Source organism: Chiloscyllium punctatum, chromosome 1, assembly GCF_047496795.1.
Source record: "Chiloscyllium punctatum isolate Juve2018m chromosome 1, sChiPun1.3, whole genome shotgun sequence".
NCBI lineage: Eukaryota > Metazoa > Chordata > Chondrichthyes > Orectolobiformes > Hemiscylliidae > Chiloscyllium > Chiloscyllium punctatum.
This window is the reverse complement of record NC_092739.1, coordinates 77111399-77136797: the sequence shown is the minus strand read 5'-3', so window position 1 is coordinate 77136797 and position 25399 is coordinate 77111399. Positions and strand designations below refer to the sequence as shown.

The 25399-nt window shown below is 42.4% G+C and overlaps 1 protein-coding gene across 6 annotated transcripts in view; it reads left to right on the top strand.

Moving 5' to 3' along the window:
- The window catches only part of lnx1 (ligand of numb-protein X 1), a 220510-nt gene that overhangs the window by 143640 nt on the left and 51471 nt on the right, over positions 1-25399 (top strand). For all 6 annotated transcript variants that reach the window (XM_072569430.1, XM_072569412.1, XM_072569388.1 and 3 more), the window contains 4 exons: positions 4119-4393; positions 6916-7062; positions 15045-15247; positions 22339-22698. In XM_072569430.1, the coding sequence (XP_072425531.1) occupies positions 4119-4393; positions 6916-7062; positions 15045-15247; positions 22339-22698 (985 nt within the window). The remainder of the gene's footprint in view (positions 1-4118; positions 4394-6915; positions 7063-15044; positions 15248-22338; positions 22699-25399) is intronic.

The window sequence follows — 25399 nt, the reverse complement described above, 5'->3', positions numbered from 1 at the left end:
GTGCTCACTACTTCCGGGGTCACAGCCAGAACCGGAAAGATACCAATCAGTCAGGGGTACGAGAGACTTAACAATCAGCCTCCGCAAGGAATTGGCAACAATTTGCACCCAGTAGTCGCTGGGAACTATCGCATTCCTGGAAGTGATCACATGGTTTGATACCAGTTGTCCATCCAGCAGACAGTCCAACACTATGATGACTGCATTCATCCCCAGGTATCAGTTGTAGAAGTGGCACAATTCAGTGAAGCATTTCTTAGTGAAGGACAATCACCTCCATACATACTGATGGTCTGGCTGAATAATATCCCTTGAACACCTGTGGGGGGGGCTTTGTGTCCTACTGGCCTCTGCCAACTCCCTTTTTCAGCAGTTTGTCTGTGTATCCTCTGTTTATTCTGTTAACCATATTATATCCTAAGGAATGCCTATCAGTACACCATGACTGGGAGCAGTGGGTTTGTGCAGAAGTCTTCAAGTTAGGACCAGCTCCATTAGTACCTGTCACAGCACCCCCTGTAGGTTTTAGCAACTTTTAAGGAACATTAACCAGGGTCCTAGAATTTTCCCTGATCTTTGGATTAGCAGTCTAGCCATAATGTCACAAGGCCATCATCTCCCCCTTCATTAGAGAGAGATATCTGGTTTAACCTGATGGTCACCATACATCAGACAAGGGGAGAGGTTGAGAAGGACAGGCCTTCACAGTAATCTCAGTTGGTGTAGGAATTGAAACCAAACTGTTCGTATTTCTCTGCGTCGTTGCCAGCCATCCAGCCAACTGAGCTAATTAATCCCCTTAGTGCGCAGAATACAGACAAATCATCAAAGCTGATTTGTGCGCCTAAAGAATGAACTGTCTTGATAATCACCATGATTCATTTAGCCTCTGGGCACTTTCCCAATTACAAATGGCAATGATAGTTCGGCCAAATGCTAAATTAGCAACAGATCCTTCTTATGGGTAGGTGTTACTATTGACAGCGCAGTAAGAAGCTAAAATGTGCAGGTAGAATTTTAGTGTAGTTGCCATTTACAGCATGCAGTTTGAGTGCTAAGTTTCAGAATTTACTGAATGATAAGAGGGAGAAACTGCAGGAGCATTTAATTTTTAAATAATCATGAAATGAATCAGTCCCACACCACTGCACTTTCCCATTGCTAGGTAATTTTTCTCCAAGTATTCATCCACTTTCCCTTAAATGTTTTAGTCTGTTTGCACCACCCTTTCACCTTTGTTTTTTTTTCCCCCATCGTGCCGTCTTTGATTCATTTTCCAATGATCTTAAATCTGTGTCCTTAGCCATTGGAAACAGTTTCCTCTTATAAACTCTGTCAAAATCATTTATAATTTTTATCAACTCTATTATATTGCCTTAACTTGTTCAGCTCTGAAGAAAGCAATGCCAGATTCTCTTGACTTTGCACAAAACAGCACTTTGCAGGAGGTAGTGAGTGATGAAGATGATGGATGGAGTACCAGTCAAACAGGCTGCTTTTGTCCTGGATGGCATTGAGTTTCTGCTGACTGTTGTTGGTGGTGTGCTTATCCAGGCAACTGGAATCAGTTCCATCACTCTCCTGACTTTGTGCCATGTAGATGGCTGAGAGACTTTGTCAGGAGATGAGATAGTTGCTGCAGGATTCCTAGCTCAGGACCTGCTCTTATTGTCGCATTTATATGTCATGTCTAGTTCAGCTCTGGTCAATCATAATCTTGATATGTTCATGTTGGGGGACTCAGCAATGATAATGCTGTGGAATGTTAAGAGAGGGACTTCTTTCATTGGAGTGTAGGAGATTGAGAGGTGACCTTAAAGAAGCTTATAAAATCATGAGGGATATAGGTAGGATTAGTGGTAGCTGTCTTTTCCCTGGAATGGGAAATTTCAGAACTGGGGGGGGGGGAACATCTTTTAAGGTGAGAGGAGAGACAAACTTTTTACACCAAGGGTTGTTTGTGTACGGGATGAACCTTTGGAGGAAGTAGTGGTTGTGGGTATAATTACAAGACAACTGGATTAGTAAATGAATAGGAAAGATTTGGAGGGATATGAGCCAGGAGCAGGCAAGTGGGACTAGTTTAGTTTGGGATTATGTTTGACATGGATTGGTTGGAACCAAGACTCTGATTCCATGCTGTACGACTCTGAGATGATTAGATTCTGTCATAAGAGATGATCATTGCCTGGGTCTTGTATGGCTTAGATATGATTTACCAATGATCAGTGCTTCTAATAATACTTCATCTGAAGCCTAATCAATGTTGTTCAAAAGGTTTCATGGAATTTCCTTGCTTTTGTTCTCTCCACATCTATTAATAATGTTAAGGCTCTCATGCTTTTTAACATCTCATCCATTTGTCATGCTATCAAAGATTTGTATTGATTCCCCACAGAACTTTCTGTTCCTGTATGCTTTTAGATTGCAGTACATATGTTGTACATGATATATTTTGTATTTTCTGGGTTTTACTGTTTCAGCCCCACTGCCTGCCTTTATTGTTCTAACCAAAATGTATCACTTCACGGGGATTCAAAATGTATCACTCCATATTGGTCTCACTGGCTATTCTTTCTGGAATTCCTTACTTTTGTTAAGATTCTCACATGGGATGTCTCCTAAGATAGCAAGTAATAAAAGGAAAGATTCATCACAAAAAGACAGAGTACACAATCAAAATGTTTCCTGGAGAACATACATTGTAGTTTATTCTCCTTTTTTATTGTTTATTGTCATTTTATTCTCCACAGGGATCCCTTAAATGTGGTCACTAAAGAAAAATGGCTCAAGTGAATGAAGTATAGGCTGATTGACAAATGATGCATGAAGCTAGTGGTGTTTCCTGGTAGCTGTGCATAGGAACCAAGCACCAGAATGTTCACCAACAATTGGTGGAGATGATGAGGAAGAATAGAATGATCAAAGAAAGAGTACAAATAACTGAAAGTAAGAGTTAATGATGAGACAAAGTAACAGTGGAAAGAAGTCATAAAGAAATTAATCTCAAAGCTACCAGCCACAAGGGAAGGGGTTATTCAAACAAACACAGAGAAACATTAATATATTTGATAATATGTTCATGTTCTGTAAGTATTTGCATCTTTTCTGTGCCACCATGTATGAACTGTTTAAAAATCAGATTAAGGTGTAGATTTTGTTGTTTGTTACTCGTTCTTTAGCTCCATTTGTTTTTTGGATCTGAAATTTTCTGGCAACTTACTGCTCAGAATACTTAATGATTTTGTTCTTTAGTAAACCATTAGCAAGTGTACAATCCATTATAAAAGTAATGATCTTCTGAGATTTTAATCTTCTATACTTCACAAGTCCAATAAGTATGTATTAATATTGTCTGGCTGTCTGTGTGCATGCATGTATGTATCTGATTGTGACGTCATATTGATAGAGTTTAAATTTGATATCGCAAATAGACACGAAACATCCATCGAGTATAATAGTCATACTCTGTTTCTTCATATTTCATAATTTTACTGTTAAAGGTACTTACCTTTTTTTTAGTTCTATTTTCCATTTAGAACTATATTTCTTTTATGTACTTCACATTAGCCTCTGATAGGTTTCTTGAAATTTGTTTTGTGTCACACTCCTTGGTGTTTTAACCAGGATGTGAATATCTCATATTAATGATGAAAATTACTAAATGCCCTCCTGGAAGATAGTTTTGAGTCATGAACTTTGGTAACAACTAAAGCATTTGCATAATTTGGAAGTTATTCTGATGGCTATGGGATAAGACCGCCTTACTGAATTGCCGGAATTGCCACAATCAAGATAGGAATCCCTGCAACCAAAGTTTAAATGTACTAATGCCCACATCAGAATGGCAACATGATTACATATTCCTGAGCTATCAATCTGCTTGTAAATTGAATTAAATCACTTGTTAGGATAAGTTTTGTGAGATTTAATAAAGTGCACAATTTGAGTGGGAGCTCAGAATTTGGTGCACAAGCTGACAGATAACTTATGAATCATATAAAGGAAATAGACATTTCAGAAGCAAATCAAAGTATCTGTTTTGTTTAAGTTATTTTTCAAGTGTGACAAGTTTGCCATTATTTTACCTGTTTATGAAAATCTGAGTTTTATTTCAGGTGCAAAGGAGCAATCCAATGTGGGCTGTTAGGAGTATGCAAGAGACATTCACGAGAAGATTCTTCAACAAGTGAGACAGACTTCGACCCTGGGGCTGCTGCGGATCACAATGACATGGCCACACCAGTGCTTTCTCCACAACTGTCAGCATCTGCAGCTGTAGTCTTAAAGACGAATGACCCAGTTCCAATAAATCCAGAATCTGTTGCAAATACAGAGGACAGCCAGTCAGAAAGCAATTCCAGTATCCACAGCAAGAATAGTGTCAAAAAACGTAAGTATACTTTTAAACATTGCAATGGTTTTTGGGGGTTTGTGAAATGAACAAAACAAAAAGTGGGTTGAAAGATGGGGGTGAGTTAACGTGTTGGGTGTGGACCAATGAGAAAGGCTGGCTGGCCGATTGACTCGCCGAGTTACTTGCCTTTCAGAGGGAATAAGAAAGACAATTATAATTGGCACCAGGATCGCTGAAACCCCAATCATCAAGTTTCTTGGTGTTACCAATGACCAGAAACTGACCTGGGCCAGCATTATAAATACTGTGGTTTACAAAAGCAAGTCATAAGACCATTAGACTCACAACCCTCTGTGAGAAAAAAATCCTCCTCATCTCAGACTTAAATTTGCAGCACTTTACTCTGAGACAATGCACTCTGGCCCTAGATTCTCACACAAGGTAAACATCCTCTCAGAATTTACTCCGTGAAGGCTAATCCTATCTGGTTCAATGAAACCACCTCTCATTCTTGTAAACTCTAGTGAGTAGAGTCAGTGTCTAGGAATTCTGTGAAGTATAATTCACCACCTGACTCCACAAAGCCTGCTTACCATCCACAAGGCACAAGTCAGCAGTGCAGTGAAATGCAGCCCATTTGCCTGCATGAGTGCAACTCCAAGAGGAATGACACCATTCAGGAAAAGCAGCCTGCTTGATTGGCATCTTCCCTACCATCTTTAACATTCACACCCTTCACCATATAGTGACAGCAGTGCGTACCAGCTCCAAGATGCATCACAGTAACATATCAAGGCTTCTCTGACAGCACCTTCCAAATCCACAATCTTTACCACTTCCAAGGCCAGGGGCAGCAGGTACCTTTGAACCCCACCATGTGGACTTTCCCCTTCAGGTTACTCACCATCCTGACATGGAAACCTATCATTATTCCTTCACTGTTGCTGAGGATAAATCCTGGATTTCCCTCCCTGAGGGCATTGTGTGTCTACCTGCAGCAAATGGATTGCAGCAGTTCAAGAAGAGACCTTACCATCACATTTTTAGGGGCAATTTGGGGTGGGTAATAAATGCTGGCCCAACCACTAATTCTCACATCCATGACTGATTTTAAAAAGTATAGGTTGGCCTTATTCTAAAATTGGGACATTATTCTCAATTTACGCAAGTAAAAGAAGACAAAGTATATATTTTGTGCACCTACCTTTTTTTAATATATTATTTCATTTCATCTATTAGGATGCCTATATGACATCCAAAAAGCAAAGCATGTCATTCAGCTCAAACTGATGAATGAGATTGATATATCTTAACCTTCTCCTCATGTACCCAGCATCACAAATGTTAATTTTCAGCTGGTAGTGAGAAATGGCTGAAGGAGCTGGCTTACAAAGCTGACAATATTCCAGTAGTTGTACTGAAGAGGTATCCAGGAACAATCCATGCCCTGAGCCAAAATGTTCCAGAACAGATACAATACTAACCCGATAATGTAGACAATTTTCCAGATACTTCCTGTCACAAAAAGTAGGACAGATCTAATCTAGTCTATTACTGCCCCACCAGCCTTCTCTGATCATCAGAAAGTGTTGGTGTCCACCTCAGTCAGAGCTGTTGAGGGAGCAATCCACCGCAGCTGCCTCCTGAGTTCCACAGCACCTCAGATGTCAGTTTTTGGCCAATTTGCTTCATTCCATGTGAAATCAAGTAAAGGCTAGTTGCCATGAAGGCCATGAGCCCTTGCAATATCCTGGCAATAGTATTCAAGATATAGTCCAGAGTGAGCCAAGGTCCCAGCCGGGTTATTCCTGTACAGCTACAATGCTGTCGTTTACCAAATGATGTAGAAAACTGTCTTGTACCTCCTGTACATGAAAAGTAGGGCCATTGAACCAGACAGTAACTGACCTAATAATGGGAGAGGTCATTACTAGTATTATTTAGCTGCATTGATCAGCAATAACCTACTCACTGATGCTCAGGGTGACTCAGGGCCTGATGTCATTACAGCCTTGGGTCAGACATAGACATAAACACTAAATTCCAGATGTGAGGGAAGAGTGACAGCCCTTGACGTCAACACAACTTTGGATTGACTGTGGAATCAAGGAGGTCTATTGTAAACTGGAGAGAATGGGCATCAGGGGCAAAAGTGTCTGCTTCTTGGAGTAATACCTGCACACAGGAAGATGGTTGTGGTTGTTGGAAATCAGTCAATTCAGCTCCAAGACACACTGAGAAACTCCTGCAGAGATATGTCCTAGGCTCAATCATCCTCAGCTGCTTCATCAATGACCCCCTCCACTACCCTCCCCCTGCTACCCACACCTACACACCCCCCCACCTAAAATATTATGTAACTGCATGAAACCACATTCTGTCTAAGTTAGTCTTTATTAAAACACATGTCCATATCATAGGTATGTAATATATAATTTGCTGATTATACAACAACCAAAGTAATGTTTATTTATCTTTTTGTAACCTGCATGTTCTGTCCTTTGTTGGTTTACAATATAATGAATTATATAATGTCCTAAATTTCCATTTTCTCCCAGGCCAACCTTTAGAACGCACTCCTTTGAGAAGCAGATCCTTTAAAAAGCTGAATCGTGCTTTCAGCTACCTCCGTAGAGCCAATGGTCCAAATCCAGTTGAGAGTGATCCTAGAGAGGATATTCAGACTGCTGTATTTCATGAGGAAGGTAAAAGAAAGACTTTCGATTTGATTCCTTCATGCCAGTGATGGTGGACAGAAAGGCAGAGGTGCATGTTAAATCATCTCGAGAAACAACTTAATATTAGTAAATAGAGTAGAAATCCACGGCACAAATGGAGACTCAGCAGTAAAATGAAAAAAACTTGCATTTCAAGAAGTATTAGAAAGTTACCAAGTATTTACCGTGCAGAGACAAGCCTGTGGACACAACAGGTAACTGCCTGTGTTTATGCCCTACACAGACTTGCCCCTTCTTCATCGACAGCTTATCCTCCTCCTCCTTTCTTCCTGATGAACCCCTCCACCTTCCCCTTAGGGACATCTTTGCTATTTCTCTCTCTTGGTCTTTGTGGTAATGAGATCTACATTCTAAACATTCTGAGTAAAAGCATTTCTTCTAAATGTTTTGTTATGTCTCACAGTCAGTACATGCTTGTCGTATCAACATTGTATCATAGTATGTGACCTGATGGTATAAAGGTCTCAGATCCCTCTTAATTCAGGGCACTTGGAGCATGGCGCTCTGTTGAAAACACACTGTTATCTTCAACCCAACAGTTTCATGCTGGCCCAGACAGTAAGGGCTGGATTTTCCCATTTTTAAAAAACTAATAGAGTCATAGAGATGTACACCAACTCGTCCATGATGACCGGATATTCCAACCCAATCTAATTCTACCTGCCAGCACCTGGCCCATATCCCTCCAAACCCTTCCTATTCATATACCCATCCAGATGCCTTTTAAATGTTGCAGTTGTACCAGCCTCCTCCACTTCCACTGGCAGCTCATTCCATACACATACCAACCTCTGCGTGAAAAAGTTGCCCCTTACGTCTCTTTTTATATCTTTCACCCTAAACCTATGTCCTCCAATTCTGGACTCCCAAATCCCAAGGAAAAGACTTTGCCTATTTACCCTATCTATGCCTCTCATGATTTTATAAACCTCCATGAGGTCACCCCTCAGCCTCCAACGCTCCAGGGATTCATTTCTCCAATTCAATAAGATGCATGATTCACGGTCCATCATGGCTGCTGTCAATTATTTTTCTCCTACAGTCTTCCAGGTGTCGTCTTGTTAATTAGGCAGGCAGTCTGTTAGGGACCCATCTGGTGAGATTGTACAGCAGGGAAGGTGAGCATTCGTGCTCTCTGCAATGTTCAATATTTAAACCCCAGACACCCCTTCCTTGCCAAACCAACCCCGCCCACCTCCCCCGTCCTTCATGCCCTCTTCTGTGGTGTCCCTCTCAAATGACCTTTCAGCCTCACCCCATTTCCATTTAACCCCTTTAGATATTTTGTAATATCCTCAATTTATCCCGAGTCCAGGATTTGTAAACTGCAATTTGGTTATTCCCCAGGCATCATCTTGTGCAAGGGTGGGATTCATAGTGACTTGTGTAACACCATGACTACTACCAAACCACCACCCCCCCCCCCCCCCCCCCCCAACTACCCTCCCATTGCCCCACACCCCACAGCTCCCTGTCGCCTACTATCTTGTACCACAACACCCAAGCCTCCATCTACACTTGCCCCTATTCCCTGCAATCATTCCCTCAGTGGCCAGTCCAGACTTGAGCTTCTACGTTCCTAAGGACTACATGAAATACATCCTGATGAGTCCAAACCATTCCACCCTCGCTCCCAGGACTGATGTGACCCAACAGGGCAAAAGCGAGGACTGCAGATGCTGGAGATCAGAGTCTAGATTAATGTGGTGATGGAAAAGCACAGCAGGTCAGACAGCATCCAAGGAACAGGAAAATTGAAGTTTCGGGCAAAAGCCTTTTCCTGATGAAGGGCTTTTGCCCGAAACTTCAATTTTCCTGTTCCTCGGATGCTGTCTGACCTGCTGTGCTTTTCCATCACCACATTAATCTAGAAACTATTATGTGACCCAACAACAGACTGACTTGGCAGAGCAGTCCCATAGGAAAGCATCCCAACTTCCAGACCGATATCTCCACATCATCCCAAATGATCAACCTGTAATCCTCAAACTAGTTATACTTGACCTGCAGGACTGACTCGGACTGAACTCCAGGACTGCAAGAATGCTCATCTATGGACTCTGCTTGAAGCAAGTGCCTGAATGACTGTAGCTAACCCTGTGGACTGGAATCCGATAAGCCATTAACTGACTGCAATGATATCCCTGATTGACTGTAGACTCCTCAGCCTGACTAAGGATTGCTCCCTTTGACTCTCTTGCACAGCCTTTTAGTTGAATCATATGCATGGTGTTTGCTACATAAGCACGTGCTGTAGATGTGTCTTTAATGTACTGTGGAGCCATGCCAAAACATAAGGCTCTAGTCAGACCACATTTGGAGTATTGTGTGCAGTTTTGGGCCCCATATCTCAGGAAGGATGTACTGGCCCTGGAACATGTTCAGAGGAGGTTCACAAGAATGGTCTCAGGAATGAAAAGCTTAACATATGAGGACTCTGTGTCTATGCTTGATGGAGTTTAGAAGGATATGGGGTGATCTAATTGAAGCATACAGAATACTGAATGGCCTGGACAGAGTGGATGCTGGGAAGATGTTTCCATTGATAGGAGAGACTAGGACCCCAGGGCACAGTCTCGGAGTAAAGGGGAGACCTTTTAGAACAGAGATAAGGAAAGATTTGTTCAGCTAGGGAGTGGTGAATCTGTGGAATTCATTGCCACAGAAGGCTGTGGAGGCCAGGTCATTGAGACTGAGATAGATAGATTCTTGAGTATCAAGGGGATCAAGGGTTACAGGGAGAAAGCGAGAGAATGGAGCTGAGAAACATATCAGTCATGATTGAATGGTGGAGCAGACTCAATGGGCTGAAAGGCCTAATTTCTGCTCCTAAGTCTTATGGTCTTACATCTTTGCCCTTGAGTGTTCAGGGCTTCAGTATGTGATAAGCTGCCTACCCTTCCCTCTGTGCTTAAAAGCAATGCGAGCTACAGTCTGGCCGCCTTTAAATCAGCTCAAAGTGTGTGAGCGCTAAGCAATGAAGTTAAGAACTTTAAATTGTCGATACATGGTATATGTGTCTGTGTCCCTGCACATAAAGTGACCTGGCATTAATATACAAGTCATAAGTGACTCTCTCCTAAAGGTCTAGCAATTGGGCTAAAAGAAGCTGTGGTGATATGGTGAGGCTGGTGGTTTGTCAGTTCAGCTTACATTGATGCAGGTGGAAAGGATGGTGTCCAGGGTGCATGCAGTGACATTGTAATGAAGACTGAGTTGATTGAAGGTAGAGAGAAGCAACTGGTGAACTGTTGCTGCCTCCAGGTATCTGCTGTGTTGGGAATTGGCACCCTTCGATCTTCGATGCAGAGGAGAACTGGGGACTGTGTAAAAATAGGTGAGCTGCTAATAAGGTATAAATGTATGGAAATGACATAGTCAGCACTCATTAATAAGATTCTGAACTTTTTAAAAACTTAAGGAAAAAATTATAAATATTTTCTCAATCTTTTTCATTTTTGCCCATGATTTTGCAACAACCTCATCTTGTGGATATGGAAGTTCTCATCCTTTGTGACTGTGAATCTAATGTTTGTATATAACGAAGAGCCAGTATAAATGTTCTGTTGGATTCTTCAATACCACATTTCCTGTGTCTACATTCTTATGTTATCAGAGATAAATACAGCATTGCCGCATCAGGTAAAGATACCCTGCTGGTGGGAAACCACGTAAATTCCCTGTTGGATGTATCTGTGATTGTTTTCTATTTTGTAGCCTGGTATACTACACTGCCACCAAAGCTCACTTACCTCCAATTGTTCCATCACTGAGGAACAATGGCATTGGATCCCTGTCCAATGAACATTTCCATTCAGCTAGTGAGATAAGGAAGACAGAGGTAAAAACAATGACTGCAGATGCTGGAAACCAGATTCTGGATTAGTGGTGCTGGAAGAGCACAGCAGTACAGGCAGCATCCAAGGATCAGCGAAATCGACATTTTGGGCAAAAGCCCTTCATCAGGAATAAAGGCAGTGAGCCTGAAGCGTGGAGAGATAAGCTAAAGGAGGGTGGGGGTGGGGAGAAAGTAGCATAGAGTACAATGGGTGAGTGGGGGAGGGGATGAAGGTGCATATCATTTATTGTATCCGTTGCTCCCGATGCGGTCTCCTCTACATTGGGGAGACTGGACGCCTCCTAGCAGAGCGCTTTAGGGAACATCTCTGGGACACTCGCACCAATCAACCACACCGCCCCTTGGCCCAACATTTCAAATCCCCCTCCCACTCTGCTGAGGACATGGAGGTCCTGGGCCTCCTTCACCGCCACTCTCTCACCACCAGACGCCTGGAGGAAGAACGCCTCATCTTCCGCCTCAGAACACTTCAGCCCCAGGGCATCGATGTGGACTTCAACAGTTTCCTCATTTCCCCTTCCCTCACCTCACCCTAGTTCCAAACTTCCAGCTCAGCACTGTCCCCATGACTCGTCCGGACGTGTCCAACCTGCCTATCTCCTTTTCCACCTATCCACTCCACCCTCTTCTCCCTGACCTATTACCTTCATCCCCTCCCCCACTCACCCATTGTACTCTATGCTACTTTCTCCACATCCCCACCCTCCTTTAGCTTATCTCTCCACGCTTCAGGCTCCCTGCCTTTATTCCTGATGAAGAGCTTTTGCCCGAAACGTCGATTTCGCTGCTCCATGGATGCTGCCTGAACTGCTGTGCTCTTCCAGCACCACTAATCCAGATAATGAAGACATCCATGCCTGCATGTTGTAAGATCTGAACACAGACTAGATATGTAGCAGATAGAATTGTGTAAGTCAAGTGTTAACTGTTATCCATCCCCAACTGGGAAGAATCTAACCACCTCCCCTGGCCAGTCAATGACATTCACTGATATGCCCACTATCAACATTCTGGAAGCTTTCATTGACCAGAAAGCTAAGTGGACCTGCCTCCCACAAGCGGTGACTATAAGATCAGGTCAGAAGCCAGAAGTCCTGAGTTGAGAAATGCATGTTCTGACTCCTCAAACCTGTTCACCATCTACAAAGCACAAGTCAGGAGGGTGATGGAATACTCTCCATGCTCCGCAACTCCAAAAAGACTTGGTGTGCCATGCTCCAGGACAAAGCAGCACTTACTTGATGCCCCATCAACCAAACTAAGCATTCACTCCGTTCCTACTGGATAGTGGCTGAATTGTGTACCATCCACATGATACAATGCAGCAACTCATCACAGCTCCTTCAACAGCAACATTCACATTTTTAACTTTAATTCCCTGGACGAACAAGGGCAGCAGATCCATGGGAGCCCACTATCTGCAAATTGACCTGCAACTCATGCACTTGCTACTTGGAAAGATATTGTCATTCTTTCATGGCTGAGTTGAAATCCTAAAACTTCCAAGCTAACAATGTGTTGGTGTACCTACTCTGCACGGATTGGTGTGATTCAAGAAGACAGCCCAGCATTACCTTGTTCAGAACAAATAGAAAGTGGTAATATACACTGAACTAGTCAGTGATCCCTGTTTCCCAGGAGCAAATAAGACAAAACATACATAGTTTGGATCTCACTAGCAACTGGGAAATTCTCCTTTTATTACCTTTTTCAACTCTCATCACATATTTCATACGCCTGAAAACCCCTCTCAGTTCTTCTCTGGAGAAAAGTGTCCTAATTTGTTCAGTCTTTCCAATTATTGTACCCTCTTCATTGCAGTATCATTCTATTAATTGGTTTTGTACCTTCTCCAAACCTTTATTCAACTATTTAAACATAGAAACCAGATCTGTTGTCAGTACTCCAACTGTTGTCAATCCAGTGTTCTATACAAATTTAACAACTTCTCTGTTTTCAACTTGATTCTTTAGAATTGAAACCTCATGCCTTTTATAAATGGTCTTGACATACCTCATACCTTTAACCATTTCTGTGTTACTACCCATTGTGTTCCTCCACCACATTTCAACCTTTATTTTCCAAGCAGAGTGTATGTATCCTTCCAACCTCCCACTTGTTTGTTTTGAAGGTCATTTGCCATTTTGCAATTAACTCTCCCTCACCCCCATACTAAGTACCTTCCACATGTTTTGAAATCTTGACTTCTGAGTCTAAACTCGTGTAACTATTAAGCAACTGTGCTTGTTTCACTGTTGTGGAACACAGCTGACCTACATAGCATCATTCATAACCTCATGCTGTTGCAAACAACATTACAGCTAATTAAATACTTCAGAGGTCCAGACACTGTCATGTAAGAGATTTGACAGCCTCTTTGCATTAGCCAGCTTCCACAAACAGCAGTGAGTTTTTAAAGATGTTGGTTACAGGATAAATATTGTCAAAGATGTTGCCAGGACTGTAGGGTTTGAGCTATAGGCAGAGGCTGAATGGACAGGGCTATTTTCCCTGTTGCGTCAGAGGCTGAGGGATGACCTCATAGAGGTTTATACAATCATGAGGAGCATGGATAGGGTAAATAGACATGGTCTTTTCCCAGGGGTGGGGAAGTTTAAAACTAGAGGGCATAGGTTGAGGGTGAGAGCAGTAAAAGGAACCAAAGGGGCAACTTTTTCACAGAGGGTGGTGCGGATATAGAATAAGCTGCCAGAGGAAGTGGTGGCGGCTTACAAAATTTAAAAGGCATCTGGATGAGTGTATGAATAGGAAGGGTTGAGAAGGATATGGGCCAAATGCTGGTAAATGGGACTAGATTAATTTAGGATATCTGGTCGGCATAGACAAGTTGGACCAAAGGGTCTATTTCTGTGCTGTGTATCTCTATAACTCTATAACTCCTCTGCTTCTCTTTTAAAATAATGGAATAATTGCTCAAGAAGTTGGATAGAGCCTTGGTTTTATATCTGAAAGGTAGCTCCTCTTCCAATGCAGCATTTCCTTGGCACTGCAGTGGGATATCAGTTAGGATTGTCACGCTTGAGTTTCTCGAATCTAACTTGAATGTGCTACCTTCTGATTCCGGTGTGAGATTACTGCTGACTGAATTGGTATGATGCCCAATTCCATCTTGCATTTCGTATATTTTTATTTAATTAATGGTTCAAGGTCAAGTTGGCTCCTGGGCAAACTGCTCCAGAGGGAGCTTCTCACTATCCACATCTGTCTATGGCCATCTGCTGCCATCTGTTACTCTTCCTGCACCTAAAGCATCTCTTCTTCTGTTTCAGTTCTCCTCATTCTAATACCAGATGCATGGTAGTCCAAATGTCAAGTTATTAGTTTAAACTATTAGTTTAAATGTCTATGTTATGAGACTTAACATCATATTCAGTTGGTTTTCAATTATCTAGCATATCTTTGTTGGACTGATAACAGCCTCTCTCTTCCTTATTTATGGAGATCAATACGTTGCACAGTTCTCTTGGTGTGGTCTCACAAAAGCTGTATAAAATTATAGAAAGGCTGCTTTGTTCTTTTATTCCAATCCCTTGAAATAAATATTTCATCCAGTCACCCAAAGTTAGGTTGTCCTGCCCAAGCAGCCAAGTTTGCAGTGTGGGTAGTGAAGCATGAACAGAGATGTCCAACAGAGACCTGCTGGGTTCCTGTGGAGTCAAATTGTAATAATCATTTGATTCTCTCCAATTCAGGTGGTGCGTGATGAGAGGAGTCTTGTGTAGAGCGTAAACTCTGGCATGGAGCTATTGAACCAAAGGCTCGTTTCTGTGGGCCAGTTGCTTGGTCATTGCTGAATTGAGGGTCTATTGCGTGATGACCTTACCACACGCAGTTGGTTAATCCAGTCTTGCATATTTAATGTTACATACCTCCAAACAATAAACCCATTTTTGTAGAAAATGCAAAATTTGTGACAGTCCTATGGTTTAGCTTAGTCACAACACTGATATTTCACTCAAACATATTGTGAACTAGTGTGCTGAAGGTCATGTTCGCGATGCAAGATAATAAATGAGATAAAACAAAGGCAGACTGAGACGCTCAATCTTGTTTGTTCTTATGCTTCCAGTATTTCCCAGACGACATCATTTAATTCCCGATGGTGAAGTTACAAGTATCAAGATTAATCGTTGTAATGCAAATGAAAGCCTTGGCATTGCTATAGTGGGAGGATGTGAAACTCCTTTGGACAATATTATCATTCAAGACATTTATCGAGATGGTGTCATTGCTAAAGACGGCAGACTTTTACCAGGGGACATGATTCTTGAGGTACTGCACATTGTGACTCTAAGAATCAATTGGATACTCCTTTCTTTAGGTTCTTTGTAGTATGTGTTTTGCAAACCAGAGAATGACATTCGTCGAACTGTCTGTTCATCCCCTGATTTCCAATGTTCGGTAAACTGGCTGGACTTGGGATGACTAGTGTTTATAGTGCGACTGACTTCCTGTTTGAAATCATTTTTTGTTTACCCTTCTCATTTCCTGATGATCCAGTTAACACTAGGATCTTACCGAAGAAAAATACTTTGGATGCTGGAAATAAGAAAAAATAGAAAATGCTGGAAATATTCATCCAGTTAGGATGCATTTGTGGTGAAGTAAAGTAAGTTAACATTTGAGACTGATGACATTTCATCAGAATTGCAGCTTTTCAGCAGCGAAGATGTGGGAGAGAGTGAGGAAAGATTCAAAGGGGTTAAATTTTGTATAAATTTTGTTAAATTTTGCAGGCTGATGGTCAAAGACCAGATGAGTAGTAATAGAAAAAGTAAAGAAACAAAAATGTATCCAGACAAGGTATAAATGAGACAATCCAATGCACTGACAGCTGCCATCCCAAAACAGAATGGGGGAGAAAGGTTGCAAACTGAAATTGTTGAATTCATTTGAGTCTATTAAGCTGTAAAGTGCCTAATTAAAAGCTAGCTGACTGGATTTTCAATGCAGGGTAAGGGACCCAAAGCCTGGATAGTTTCCAGGCTCTGACCCTGCCCTCAAGTAGCACTGTGCTCGTGAAACAAACTTGGAATTCAGATGACACTATTGGCCAAGAGGTGAAATGGCATCCAATCAGAGGTGACAACTGCCTCGGAGAGGCGGGACTGCCTGCTTGATGTCACAGCAAAGTAGATAGGCGCCATGATAAGAGCTTTCACTGCATTGCCAGTTATAGCAGACAACTCCTGGGAAGGCCATTAGGGAGTTCAGATGAATGAGGAGGGATCTCATAGAGACTTATACAACTCTAACAGGACTAGACAGAGTAGATGCAGGGAGGATATTCCCGATGGTAGTTACATCCAGAGCTTGGGGTCACAGTCTGAGGATTTGGGGTGAACTGTTTAGGATGAAGATGAGGAGACATTTCTTCACCCAAAGAGTGGTGAACCTGTGGAATTCATTACCACGGGAAGTAGTTGATGCCCAAACATTGAATGTGTTCAAGAGGCGACTAGATATAGCACTCGGGGCGAATGGGATCAAAGGTTACCGGGAGAAAAGCAGGATTAGGCAATTGAGTTGGATGATCAGCCATGATCGTGATGATGAATGGCGGAGCAGGCTCGAAGAGCCAAATGGCTTCCTGCTGTTCTGATCTTTTATGTTTCTATAAAATGGAGGAACAAAAGTAGGCAATTTGGCAGTCGAGTCTGCACTGCCATTCAATAAAATCATGGCTGATCTGAAAACCTTCACTGAAACCTTCACTGAAAACCTTCCTGCCTTTTCTTGATAATCTTTGATTCCATGTCGGGATACCAACAATTCTGTTAGGAAGGGAAATCCAGGATTTTGACGTAACAGCAGTGATGGCGTATCTTAGAAAAATTTTCAGGTTGTGCTGTTCCCACATATCTGCAGCTCTTGTTGTTGTTGGAGGAGCCTTGGTGCATTCCTGCAGTGTATCCTGTAAATGGTACTCATTTCTTAGGGGTATTGGGTGGCTGTCAGTCAAATGTTGTTCGGGCCTTATCCGTTCAGGCAATTGGAGAGTATTCCATCACACTCATGCCTTGTGCAATGTAGGTGATGGACAAGCATTGAGAAGATGGGATAATTGCTTCAGAATTCCCAATTTTTGATTTGTGTGTTGCATCTCCAAAGGTATATACAAAGATACTGTTCATCAAATTACAGAAACCCTACAGTGTGAAAAGAGACCATTCGGACCTTCGAGTTCTGCAATGACCTTTGGAAGGGCATCCCACCCAGATGTAGACCCCCAGCCTATCCCCATAACACCACATATTCCATGGCTAATCCAGTTTAGCTTGCACATCCTGGGTAACTTATCATAGCCAATCCAGCTAACTACATCTTTGGACTGTGGGAAGAAACCAGAGCACCTGGAAGAAACCTGGGGACAGACACGTGGAGGATGTGCAAACTCCCCACAGACAGTCACCCAAGCCTAGAATCGATCCTGGATCCTTGCTATCGTGCTGCCCCTATTGGGAAGGAGATGGCTTGGAATGCTCAGTGCAGTTGAGGAGCAAACCAGGATGTTGTGGAAGGTAAAGCCCAATGGAACAGAACAAAGATAAATTGGGAAAATGGAATATAGTTCTTTCAGGAAATGGGGAGAGAAGAGTGTAATCAGAGTCACTAGATTTATAATATTGAATGGTAATCTATCTATGAAAATGGCCATAGAGATGTTGAGAAAGAAAGGGCAAAATTGGAGACGGACTGTGTGAAGATGATGGAGGTTTGGAAGTTGACAACTTCTGAATTGGATTAGTAGTGCTGGAAGAGCACAGCAGTTCAGGCAGCATCCGAGGAGCAGTAAAATCAACATTTCGGGCAAAAGCCTTTCATCAGGAATACAGGCAGAGAGCCCAGGGCATCAATGTGGACTTCAACAGTTTCCTCATTTCCCCTTCTCCCACCTCACCCCAGTTCCAAACTTACAGCTCTGCACTGTCCCCATGACTTGTCCTACCTGCCTATCTTCTTTTCCACCTATCCACTCCACCCTCTTTCCCTCCCCCACCTGACCTATCACCTTCATCCCCTCCCCCACTCACCTATTGTACTCTATGCTACTTTCTCCCTACCCCCACCCTCCTCTTACTTATTTCTCCACCCCTCAGGCTCTCTGCCTGTATTCCTGATGAAGGGCTTTTGCCCGAAACGTCGATTTTACTGCTCCTCGGATGCTGCCTGAACCTGAACTGCTGTCCTCTTCCAGCACCACTAATCCAGAATCTGGTTTCCAGCATCTGCAGTCATTGTTTTTACCTAACTTCTGTATTGGATATTTCAGAAATTTCCCTTCCAAAGCTATCTTCATTCAATATTTTCTTCAATATTGTCTATCACCAGCCTTAACAAATGCAATGTGGGCATCAGTAATAAAGGTCTTGGGTACATCACCTCCTAAGCCACTATCCTATTGCATCTCCCTGCTGCTGGAAGACAACTTCAGTTTCATGCTCCAGCACCAGAATTTTGTTTGGTCAACATCTGTAACATACATGGGCAGCAAAATCCTCTGAGGTCAAACTAACGTATCTGTACAGTAGAGAAAGAATGTGAGTCTGGCCTCTAAATGCAGCGCAGTCAAAACATTTGGATATACAACACCTACAGTTGGGCAAAAGTGAGGATTGCAGATGCTGCAGATTAGAGTCGAGAGAGTGATGCTGGAAAAGCACAGCAGGTCAGGCAGCATCCAAGGGAGCAGGAGAATCAATGTTTTGAGCAAAAGCCCTTGATCAGGATTACCAGTTCTCCTGCTCCTCGGATGCTGCCTGACCTGCTGTGCTTTTCCAGCACCATACCATCTACAGTTGTACAATCCATGAAATCCGCATCCGGATTTTGTTTTAGCATAATGCAAATTTTCAAAATCCATTTCGGGTCAAGATTCTTCCTGGCACTTTTTAAATTTGTTAAGCATCTGTTTGGCCTTGAAGATTTACAAATTCTTGACCTTGAGGTGGCTGGGCATTGCTGGTGCCTGTAGTAAGTTTAACATTAGGCAGCAAAGAAAGTTGGCAGAGATCCAGTGTGTAGGAGAATAGACAGGATTGTAAAAGGTACCTTCGTGTTTCAGACCAAAACAGTCTTTTGGTACAATCTCACTTTGTTAGACATCTTAACAAAATCCAAAGCCATAGTTGAGGGTCATGAGGACAACTACAGTCCCAGGCTGAATGCGTAATTGTAATGAATTTTTTTAATCCTCCAGGGAGCAATGAGTAAGAAGGAAAATCTTTACTGAACGTTACCATTTCCTGAAAGCAGATATGAAACCAAGGAGCAACACTAATATTTCACTGACAGTGAACATTATTTTAATTTCTTCTACTCTCCAATAAACATTTCTCTTTGTACGTCCCTTCCTGCAGTTCATAAAATAGTAATTTTCTTTAGGGGTCAGTCAGAGCATAGTCCTACTCTTGATGGATATTGCACTTGGATATGTGGGACCTCATTTCTTAATTTGTGGATGACTTAACATTTGGAAATAGTGTAAGGAGAATGATAGACATAGGCAGGCTGATAAAATGGGTTAACAACTAGAAAGGTCAAACTATAGAACTGTGGGGAAAGGGCAGTGGAGTGGGACTAGCAAAAGTTATTCTTGCATTCATTCAATAGACTAAAATGACCTCTGCTTGTCCTGTCAGCATTCCATGACACTGTTGTTTGATTCTTTGTGTTTTGTGGGATGTAGCACATCATTAATGTGTTATTTACTCCAGGCCGTATTATAGCACAAAAAAAGTTGAGAGGAAGCAGGCTTACTAGGACATGACTGAAGACAGTCCTCATGTTCAATTAGACTTTTTGTTTGAATAAACATTCTCTCTAACTACTGTTCATTGAAGAAACACTCACTTCAGAAGGAAGTCAGTGTCTGAAAAGTTTTAATGTGATACATTGTTTCTTTGTTGAAAATAACAATGGAAATGTTGAATATGTTTTTAAAATCGTTTTTCACATGTGCCTTCCCCTTCTTCATATACTCCTGCAAATGATTTCTCTACTGTGCTACTCCCCCATGCTGTATAATTGGAAGGAGTAAATGTGGAGACTTCCTAAAGTGAAGGACTTGTTCTTGTGATTAAGCTGGGTCGTATCTTGACATGTTCCAGACCTAAACAGTTTTGCTTTTGTGCCAGGAGTAATTCATTCTCTTCCTGCTTGCATTGCTAGGCAGATAACAGTCAAGAAATGAAAGGGGCGTTGAGAGCTGTACAATTACTGTACTCACATTTCTATGCACAAATCTTCTAAGAATGCCACTGAAATGGATTACTTAGCTGGTTGTTCATCCCATTGATATTTTTGGGATCTCGCTGAGGGTAAATTGGATTGTGTAGCCAGCTTTGCAACGAGAGTAACTCTAGGATGAATCTTCATCCGGGCTTCAGAAAACCTGACCTGTACATGAGTGATTTCACATGCCATTTTAATCTTTACACACAAAGGACAGACTAAAACCACACTTTACAATCTGCAGTGAAGTGTGGGTGTGAGCATGTATGTGAGGGTGCAACAGTTAGAAGGTCCACCTCAGTTGTCCAGCACATGGGCCATGCACCCAATATTGTTTAAAGGCAGGTCTGGCAGCGTCTGTGGAAAGTGAAGCAGTGTTAAAGTTTGGAGTCCACTGAATCTTCTTTGGATGTCTGCTGTACTGAATTTGAAACGTTAACTCTGTTTCTGTCTCCACATGTGCTGCTAAACCTGCGGAATTTCTCCAGCACTTCGTTTTTATTTTAGATTTCCAGCTTCCAAAGTATTTTGTTTTTAATTGTTTCAAGGTCCTTTAACCTCCCCTCTCACCTCCCTCAATCCTGCTGTCTACCCCCATACTTACTCTGTACTGCTTCAATATCCTCCATAAAAGGAAAAAGGAGTTTGTGATCCTGTAAGTGCCAGTTGGGTTTATAAACAAACAAGAAACTTTGTCCAAGGCTCATTCTGATTCTTATGTGCTCCTAAAGATTTCAATAGTTTCAAGACCACCTGTTGAGCCGAAGCTTTTGAAACCAAGGCAGGCATTCATTTTACAGCAACTACCATAACAAAAGCTTCAGTGATAAAAGAGGCATCTACAAGGGAACGGGAGAGAAATGTTTTATATGTAGCTTTCAGAATGCTCCAAATTCCAAAGCAGACTTTCCATTTCTTGCCCAAAATCTAAAACCTGACATGCTTTTAATGGACTTTCAAAGCCAGATAAAAAATAGTATGAGAGTAGCAATTAATTTTTATTCCTACTTTCAAATTGAGACTGACCTCAGTGGAGTGGGGGGAGAGGGGTGTATTTTCAAGCCACAAAAAGAGATGGCATGCCGGGAGAATACGGAGAATATGGAGGGAATCTGATTTCCTCCCAAAAAATATCAAAGTGTGGCCATTCACACAGCAATCTGTGCATCTGCGCCCAGGTGAATATTCGGGCCTATATGTAAAAAGTAATCAACTGGCTGGGAAATACTTAGGAATAACCTGAGGAAGCTAAATGTATAATCACCCAGAATTTCTGCTATAGTTATCCTGCCTGGCTATTGTCAAATTGGTGGAAGGTCAACAGAAACCATCAAAATGACAAACCACTGTTGCTACTATTTCTGTAGGCTTCCTCTTAAAGTTAATACTAAGAGTTTAGGGCCACCTACAGATATCTATATAAGCAGTATATTTCATTCTTATGAGAGAACGAGATCATAGCCTCATTTTGGTTCTGCCGTACCACAGAGTTCTCTGAATAGGTCCCCCGAGGGAATTTTAACTGAGTTGGACCCACTTGTAAGATGCCAGTTTCTTGAACATATTTAGTCTTGATTAGAATATTGTTGTGGTGAATGTTGTATTTATTTAATGTCACGTGTTGACAATGCTTCTTACCCCTTCCCTTTCCATCTCTGCGTATTTCTTTGTGGGTCATAATTGTGAAAAAATTATGAAATGTTTCTAATGCAACACTGGAAGGCTGTTGGATTTTGAAGGATATTCCTTCCATTGCTGATCTAGTCAGGGGCTTGATCCCAGCACCTCTGCCCCTGGCCTTTTCCATATGGGACTGCTTTCAGGCTGCATAGTGCAGCTCGAAGCAAAAAGCCAAAGGCAAGCTTGGACTTGTGATTAGTAATGCACACTTCTACCAAGGTGCTGACTGGGAGACCAGCACCCCTGTTACAGTTGGTACATTTTCTCAATGTGTATATTTGAATGCACATCCTGTTAATTTTACATACAGCTTTTGAAACACTTCCTACACATTTTATTACTATCACTCCATTTATACATTAGCTCCAGCTTGCCACCAATGTGCTGTAGATAACATTTTCTCAGGTTTCCACATCTTAATTGATTTTTCCCCTTTTTTTTTCCACCAGGTAAATGGTACTGACTTGAGCAACGTCCCTCACAACTATGCCCTCGCGATATTAAAACAGCCCTGCCATATCCTGCTGCTGAGTGTGCTCAGGGAACAGCTTTTTAAGTGCAGAAGCATCATTGATCGTAACTGCTCTCGAGACGACAGCTTCCACGTTATTCTCCATAAGAGTGCTGATCAACCTCTGGGAATAAAGCTGGTCCGCAGGGCTGACGAAGCTGGGGTTTTTATCTGTAGCTTACTTGACGGAGGTCTAGCAGCCCAAGATGGCCAGCTCCAGGTGAACGACAGAGTGCTGGCTGTCAATGGACATGATCTCCGCCGTGTGTCTCCAGAAGTTGCAGCACATTACATACAGGTTAGTTTAATTAACACAATTATTTATAGCTGCTGTGACCGATCGTTTACTGCAAAGCTAGGAATGTCATCCAGGATAGTAGAAGGTGAACTAGCTGGACCTTGCTCGGTTTTGCATGGTAATAGTCAATAACTCACATGAAAGGTTGGTTTGTAGTTGCTAATTCAACACGTTTTTTTTTAAATGTCCTAAGATTTGTCTGTAATAAGTCATTCTGATTTAAGTGAGATGATTTGGATGAACTTGGGAATAACATGGTCTTGCATCTGATTCGTGGTTAGCATTCTTTGTGTGAATCTGAAGGCCATGGTTTCAGTTTCAAAGATGATACTGAGGCTGTGCTGCACTATCAGAGGTACTTTCTTTTAGATGAATCATTTCAAGTGTTGACCTCATAGGTGAATGGAAAATGTCCTGTGTTTGTTTTTGAAGGTGGTCTAGTAAGTTCCCCTGAATATCTTGACTTGCTGCAAGTAAAACCATTTGAAACAAATAGATTATTTGTCAACTTATCTGAATCCTGTTGTTGGCCTTTGAGATTTATAAATCAACTGTTGTTTTTGCCCTTGGTTACAGCAGTGACTAAACTTAAAAAGTAGTGCATTTCCTGTTTGGTCTTTTGGGAAGTCCTAATGTAATGAAGCACACTACATAAGGCTAATGTCTCCGTAATTAATGATTTGATAAGAGAGCCAACAGTTGCAATAAGTAATAAATTGAGGAGCTAATAAAACCTGGAAATCTTGGAAATATTGGACAGATTAGGTAGCGTCAGTGGAAAGGGTAAGGTAGGATTAAAGCCGCTAATCTTTTATTGAAAGTATAAGACATTACAGTTGAACAATTTAAAACAAGGATCAAAACCAATGTAAAGAGATTCTTTGTCTGTGATTAGATTGCAAAGAACAGAACCAGATGAAATCAGTACCTGACAATTGGATGCCAGAGTTGTTGGGTAAGGAAGGTGTGATCAACCATGTCCTTGGCTGCAGAATAGTCAAGATGGATGAGGACATAACATTTAGACTTTGATGTGAGGGTTTTCCATACTGTGGCAGCAGGAAACCTGATCAGAGAGAATCAATGAAGAGTTCCAGGAAAATTGGACATGCAATAGTTTGCAAGGATGATGCAATCAGAGGTTGCATTTTTGAGGAGAGCGATGAAAATGGCAGATGACCGGAGAGAAGGGTTGGAATCAAAACCGATTTAATCATTCAAATATTGACAGTATTGTTGATGAATGGACAGCTGTCAACACTATTTAGCTTTCTCCTGAACATCAGTCTCCTTGTTACACTTAACCATAAACATTGCATATATTATGCGAATGTCTTTCCTGTTGAAATTGGGCAATTAACCTTCATATTGACTAGGCAGCAGAGATTTCAGTGAGATAATAAGAAAGGGCAGATGGATCTACAGCTGTTAGACCACAATGTAATGGTTTTGATACTTCTGCAGGTATCAATATCAGAGACCTGAACAAGACTGCCACCTGCTTAGACCTTGAAATTAGGACAAAACATTTGGTCCTGAAAACAGTTGCATGTATACAGTCTTAGATTTAAATTTAGATTTTAGATTTTATTGTCACAGGTACTCAAGTACAGGAGTACAGTGAAAAGTGTATTAGGTTGCCACACACGGAACCATCTTAGGCACCTAGATACAAAAACACTTGGGTACAATGTTGTAAGAGAAACAAGAGTTAAAAAGGTAAGCATTATTTCGTAGAATATTTAAAATAAAGAAATATGGTAATAGCTAACATTAAAGTCTTTCTTAGTTTAACCTAGGAGAATAAAGGAATAAGTTAAAAATTCAACAATCTTTGATCAGTCCTCTGCTTATCTTGCTGTTTGGGAGACCTCAGCTGTCTGTTCCTGTCACTGCTGCTGGAACTGCCATCTCTCTGATCTCCCCCAGTACCTCAGAAACACGCCCGGGCATGATCCACTCACACGCCGAAACACTGCCAGGAGCCGCTAAGAGACCAGGCTGACATACTGGCAAGAGATCAGGGTGAGAGCCACAGAGAGATCGGACCGGGCTCTGCCACGTGCCATGGAGAGACCGAGCCGGGCTCCGCCACGAACCATGGAGAGACCGGGCCGGGCTCCGCCACGAACCATGGAGAGACCGGGCCGGGCTCCGCCACGAACCATGGAGAGACCGGGCCGGGCTCCGCCACGTGTCATGGAGAGACCGGGTCGGGCTCCGCCACGCGCCATGGAGAGACTGGGTCGGGCTCCGCCACGTGCCATGGAGAGACCGGGCCGGGCTCCGCCACGCACCATGGAGAGACCGGGCCGGGCGGGGCTCCGCCATGTGCCATGGAGAGACCGGGCCGGGCGGGGCTCCGCCATGTGCCATGGAGAGGCCGGGCCAGGCTCCGCCACGCGCCATGGAGAGACCGGGCCGGGCCGGGCTCCACCACGTGTCATGGAGAGACCGGGCCGGGACCCATCCACGAGCCGCAGGAGTCCAGGCTGGGACCCACCAAGGAGGAGCTGAACACCAAGAAGTGGCAGAAAAAGAGAAGGAAATGAGAAATAAATAGAAGGAGTAGAGGAGCTCCAGTTGTAGCACCTTATTAAGCACAGTCAAAACAGCAGAAAGTCACTGGCTTTCTGTAGGAATGACAGTTATTTTTGGAGAGACTTAGCATTGAAATAGGTACCTGCTGTAGGTGAATATA